The following is a 4,996-nucleotide window of genomic DNA, read 5'->3' as shown; positions in this document are numbered from 1 at the left end:
AAAAAGACAATAATAGACAGATGGATATTGAGAAAGTAATGCCGACAGACAGGCAAATGAAGAGAGACACACCTGGGCATGTCTCGATGGCGGGCTCGGCGCGACACCTTGCTGAAGGCGATCCTGATCCCTACGGCAACCACCAGCGTGAAGGAGATCACCCCTCCAATCACATAGGCCGTGCTGTCGGGTAGCATCCAATCGGAGCAGAGTTTTGGAATTAATTTGTGTTCAAAGGCAGTGAATCCAGAGACAGGGAGGGGTCAGGGGTCATTAAGGAGAGGGAGGGGTCATGGGGAGGGGTCATTAAGGAGAGGGAGGGGTCAGGGGTCATTAAGGAGAGGGAGGGGTCAGGGGTCATTAAGGAGAGGGAGGGGTCAGGGGTCATTAGGGAGAGGGAGGGGTCAGGGGTCATTAAGGAGAGGGAGGGGTCAGGGGTCATTAAGGAGAGGGAGGGGTCAGGGGTCATTAAGGAGAGGGAGGGGTCGGGGGTCATTAAGGAGAGGGAGGGGTCGAGGGTCATTAAGGAGAGGGAGGGTCGGGGGGTCATTAAGGAGAGGGAGGGTCGGGGGTCATTAAGGAGAGGGAGGGTCGGGGGTCATTAAGGACAGGGAGGGGTCAGGGGTCATTAAGGAGAGGGAGGGGTCAGGGGTCATTAAGGAGAGGGAGGGGTCGGGGGTCATTAAGGAGAGGGAGGGGTCAGGGGTCATTAAGGAGAGGGAGGGGTCAGGGGTCATTAAGGAGAGGAGGGTCGGGGGGTCATTAAGGAGAGGGAGGGTCGGGGGTCATTAAGGACAGGGAGGGGTCAGGGGTCATTAAGGAGAGGGAGGGGTCAGGGGTCATTAAGGAGAGGGAGGGGTCGGGGTCATTAAGGAGAGGGAGGGTCGGGGGTCATTAAGGAGAGGGAGGGTCGGGGGTCATTAAGGAGAGGGAGGGGTCGAGGGTCATTAAGGAGAGGGAGGGTCGGGGGTCATTAAGGAGAGGGAGGGTCAGGGGTCATTAAGGACAGGGAGGGTCGGGGGTCATTAAGGACAGGGAGGGGGCCGGGGGCATCGTAGACTGTGGACATTGGAGGATTGAAGCCACAACCTTTTGGCTGGGATTCAATGCAGGAACTGGTTCTAGGGTTCTAGGTCTGGTTCTAGGGTTCTAGGTCTGGCGCTGGGTTCTAGGTCTGGTTCTAGGGTTCTAGGTCTGGTGCTGGGTTCTAGGTCTGGTTCTAGGTCTGGTTCTAGAATTCTAGGTCTAGTTCTAGGTCTGGTTCTAGAATTCTAGGTCTGGTTCTAGGTCTGGTTCTAGGGTTCTAGGTCTGGTTCTGGGGTTCTAGGTCTGGTTCTAGGGTTCTAGGTCTGGTGCTGGGTTCTAGGTCTGGTTCTAGGGTTCTAGGTCTGGTTCTAGGGTTCTAGGTCTGGTTATGGGGTTCTAGGTCTGGTTCTAGGGTTCTAGGTCTGGTGCTGGGTTCTAGGTCTTGTTCTAGGTCTGGTTCTAGGGTTCTAGGTCTGGTTTACGGTTCTAGGTCTGGTTTACGATTCTAGGTCTGGTGCTGGTTCTAGGTCTGGTTTACGGTTCTAGGTCTGGTGCTGGGTTCTAGGTCTGGTTCTAGGGTTCTAGGTCTGGTTCTAGGTCTGGTTTACGGTTCTAGGTCTGGCGCTAGGTTCTAGGTCTGGTTCTAGGGTTCTAGGTCTGGTGCTGGGTTCTAGGTCTTGTTCTAGGTCTGGTTCTAGGGTTCTAGGTCTGGTTTACGGTTCTAGGTCTGGTTTACGGTTCTAGGTCTGGTGCTGGGTTCTAGGTCTGGTTTACGGTTCTAGGTCTGGTGCTGGGTTCTATGTCTGGTTCTAGGGTTCTAGGTCTGGTTCTAGGGTTCTAGGTCTGGTGCTAGGTTCTAGGTCTGGTTCTAGGGTTCTAGGTCTGGTGCTGGGTTCTAGGTCTGGTTCTAGGGTTCTAGGTCTGGTTCTAGGTCTGGTTTACGGTTCTAGGTCTGGCGCTAGGTTCTAGGTCTGGTTCTAGGGTTCTAGGTCTGGTGCTGGGTTCTAGGTCTTGTTCTAGGTCTGGTTCTAGGGTTCTAGGTCTGGTTTACGGTTCTAGGTCTGGTTTACGGTTCTAGGTCTGGTGCTGGGTTCTAGGTCTGGTTCTAGGGTTCTAGGTCTGGCGCTAGGTTCTAGGTCTGGTTTTAGGGTTCTAGGTCTGGTTCTAGGGTTCTAGGTCTGGTTTACGGTTTTAGGTCTGGCGCTAGGTTCTAGGTCTGGTTCTAGGGTTCTAGGTCTGGGTTCTAGGTCTGGTTCTAGGTCTGGTTCTATGGTTCTAGGTCTGGTTTACGGCTCTAGGTCTGGCGCTAGGTTCTAGGTCTGGTGCTGGGTTCTAGGTCTGGTTCTAGGTCTGGCGCTAGGTTCTAGGTCTGGTTTACGGTTCTAGGTCTGGTTCTAGGGTTCTAGGTCTGGTTCTAGGGTTCTAGTTCTGGTTCTAGGGTTCTAGGTCTGGTGCTGGGTTCTAGGTCCTTAATGGCGGCCGGTTCAGACCTGCTGCTGTTCTGCTGCAGCGTCTCGAAGTCGGGTGAAAGGCGGTTGCCGGTGGGCGGGGTGGAGGCGGTCTGCGTGGTCGCCCACTTGGGAGACTTGTAGTTGTTGCAGGAGTCCTGGTCCAGCCGGTCCCGCTGGTGCTCGCAGCAGAAGCGGTAGTGGCACGTCCCGCAGCAGTACAGGTAGGTGTCCTTGGAACAGTTGAAGGTGACGTCGAACTGACCCATCACGTCGTAGTACCCCCTACACACGCACACACACACATCGGGTTGGACCAGGGGCCACTTGTGATGTGATCATGAATGGAGAGGAGAGGACCTCTTTCTTCATCCTCCACCAGCTCCTGAACAGAGGCGACCTCATCTCCTGCCTCTCAAACATCCCATAATGACAGTGAGCGGTGTTGTCGTGACCGCGGTTCTTCGGCCAACCGGTGAGCAGCATGACAGGACACTTGAGACCTCAGCGCAGAGCATCAACAGGGAACGCTCTCAGACTCACACACACAAAAAAACTCAAATACACGCACACGCAGACACGCACATGCACACAAACTCTCACACACACAGTCAAACACAGATATACACTCTCAGACACACACACACACACACACACACACACACACACACACACACACACACACACACACACACACACACACACACACACACACACACACACACACACACACACACACACACACACACACACAGAGACAGCCCTACCTGCAGACGTCGACGTCCACCTGCCGGCCCGGGGGCGGGGCCACCTGGGCGGCGCCCAGCGGGGGTTTGAGGGCGTCGGCTGCCGTCATGTTTCTCGGCATCATGATCTGGGGGAGGGGCCTGGGGGGCGTCTCGGCGCCCCCCCCTCCGTCCTCCACCTCGGCCTCCTTGGGGGGGCCCCGGGGCCTCCCCCCCCTCCGTGCGCGCCGGGCGGGGGGGGGCGGGTCGGGGCAGGCGTCCTGGTCCAGGCGGTCCGGCCGCGCCCCGCAGCAGTAGCGGGCGTGGCAGGTCCCGCAGCAAGAGGCCCCCGGGCAGCGGGCGGAGGCGGCGGCCCGGCCCCCCAGGTCCCAGTGGCCCCTGCACAGCCCCCCCCCACAGGTTAGAGGGGTCCCCATGACACCCCCCCCCCACAGGTTAGAGGGGTCCCCATGACACCCCCCCCCCCCACAGGTTAGAGGGGTCCCCATGACCCCCCCCCACAGGTTAGAGGGGTCCCCATGACACCCCCCCCCCACAGGTTAGAGGGGTCCCCATGACACCCCCCCCCCCCACAGGTTAGAGGGGTCCCCATGACCCCCCCCCCCACAGGTTAGAGGGGTCCCCATGACACCCCCCCCCCCCACAGGTTAGAGGGGTCCCCATGACCCCCCCCCCCACAGGTTAGAGGGGTCCCCATGACACCCCCCCCCACAGGTTAGAGGGGTCCCCATGACACCCCCCCCCCACAGGTTAGAGGGGTCCCCATGACCCCCCCCCCCCCACAGGTTAGAGGGGTCCCCATGACACCCCCCCCCAGGTTAGAGGGGTCCCCATGACACACCCCCCCCCACAGGTTAGAGGGGTCCCCATGACCCCCCCCCCAGGTTAGAGGGGTCCCCATGACACCCCCCCCCACAGGTTAGAGGGGTCCCCATGACACCCCCCCCCCCCACAGGTTAGAGGGGTCCCCATGACACCCCCCCCCAATAGGTTAGAGGGGTTCCCATGACACCCCCCCCCCCACAGGTTAGAGCGGTTCCCATGACCCCCCCCCCCCCCCCCCACAGGTTAGAGTAGTTCCCATAACACAGCCCCCCCCCCCCCCCCCCCCACAGGTTAGAGCGGTTCCCATGCCCCCGCCCCCCCCCACTCCACAGGTTAGAGCGGTTCCCATGCCCCTGCCCCCCCCACTCCACAGGTTAGAGGGGTTCCCATGCCCCTGCCCCCCCCCACTCCACAGGTTAGAGCGGTTCCCATGCCCCTGCCCCCCCCCACTCCACAGGTTAGAGCGGTTCCCATGCCCCCGCCCCCACCCCCCCCTCGTAAGAGAGCACTTGGTCTGGGAACATCTCCACAGACGTAAGAGCAGGACCACAGGGGCTCTGAGGAACCCGGGTCCACTGCTGGCGGGCGGGGAGGAGGTCTCTCCTCTGGTGACATCCCAAGTGGGATGTGACTCCCCTTTGTGACGTCACCAGTGGACGGGTTTTGAAAGGGCTTGAAGCATCACAGCTGCTGGGGGAACAGAGGCTGAGCTTCATGAACAACCTCCGACCAGCGGGGGGAGATGAGTCAAAGGGGTTTGACAGTCAGTCATGAATGGGGTGGAGAGGACCTCTTTATTTATTCTCCATCAGCTCCTGAACAGAGGTGACCTCATCTCCTGCCTTTCAAACATCCCATAATGAAAAAGTGACGAGCTGTCAGTGTTGACTCCTCCTGACCGCCTTTCTGCTCCAAACATTTTCCCTTTTGGACCCAATAAACATCTGCCCG

The 4,996-nt window shown here is 59.0% G+C and overlaps 1 protein-coding gene across 1 annotated transcript in view; it reads right to left on the bottom strand.

Moving 5' to 3' along the window:
• The window catches only part of LOC132451336 (protein shisa-7-like), a 4,472-nt gene extending 836 nt beyond the window's left edge, over positions 1-3,636 (bottom strand). Inside the window, exons 1-3 of the mRNA XM_060043718.1 lie at positions 3,242-3,636; positions 2,517-2,759; positions 51-183 (exon numbers count right to left, since the gene is read on the bottom strand). Of these exons, the coding sequence (XP_059899701.1) occupies positions 51-183; positions 2,517-2,759; positions 3,242-3,636 (771 nt within the window). The remainder of the gene's footprint in view (positions 1-50; positions 184-2,516; positions 2,760-3,241) is intronic.
• Between the last annotated feature and the right edge of the window lie 1,360 nt (positions 3,637-4,996).

Source organism: Gadus macrocephalus, chromosome 22 (genome assembly GCF_031168955.1).
Source record: "Gadus macrocephalus chromosome 22, ASM3116895v1".
NCBI lineage: Eukaryota > Metazoa > Chordata > Actinopteri > Gadiformes > Gadidae > Gadus > Gadus macrocephalus.
This window is presented reverse-complemented; position numbering and strand designations above follow the sequence as displayed.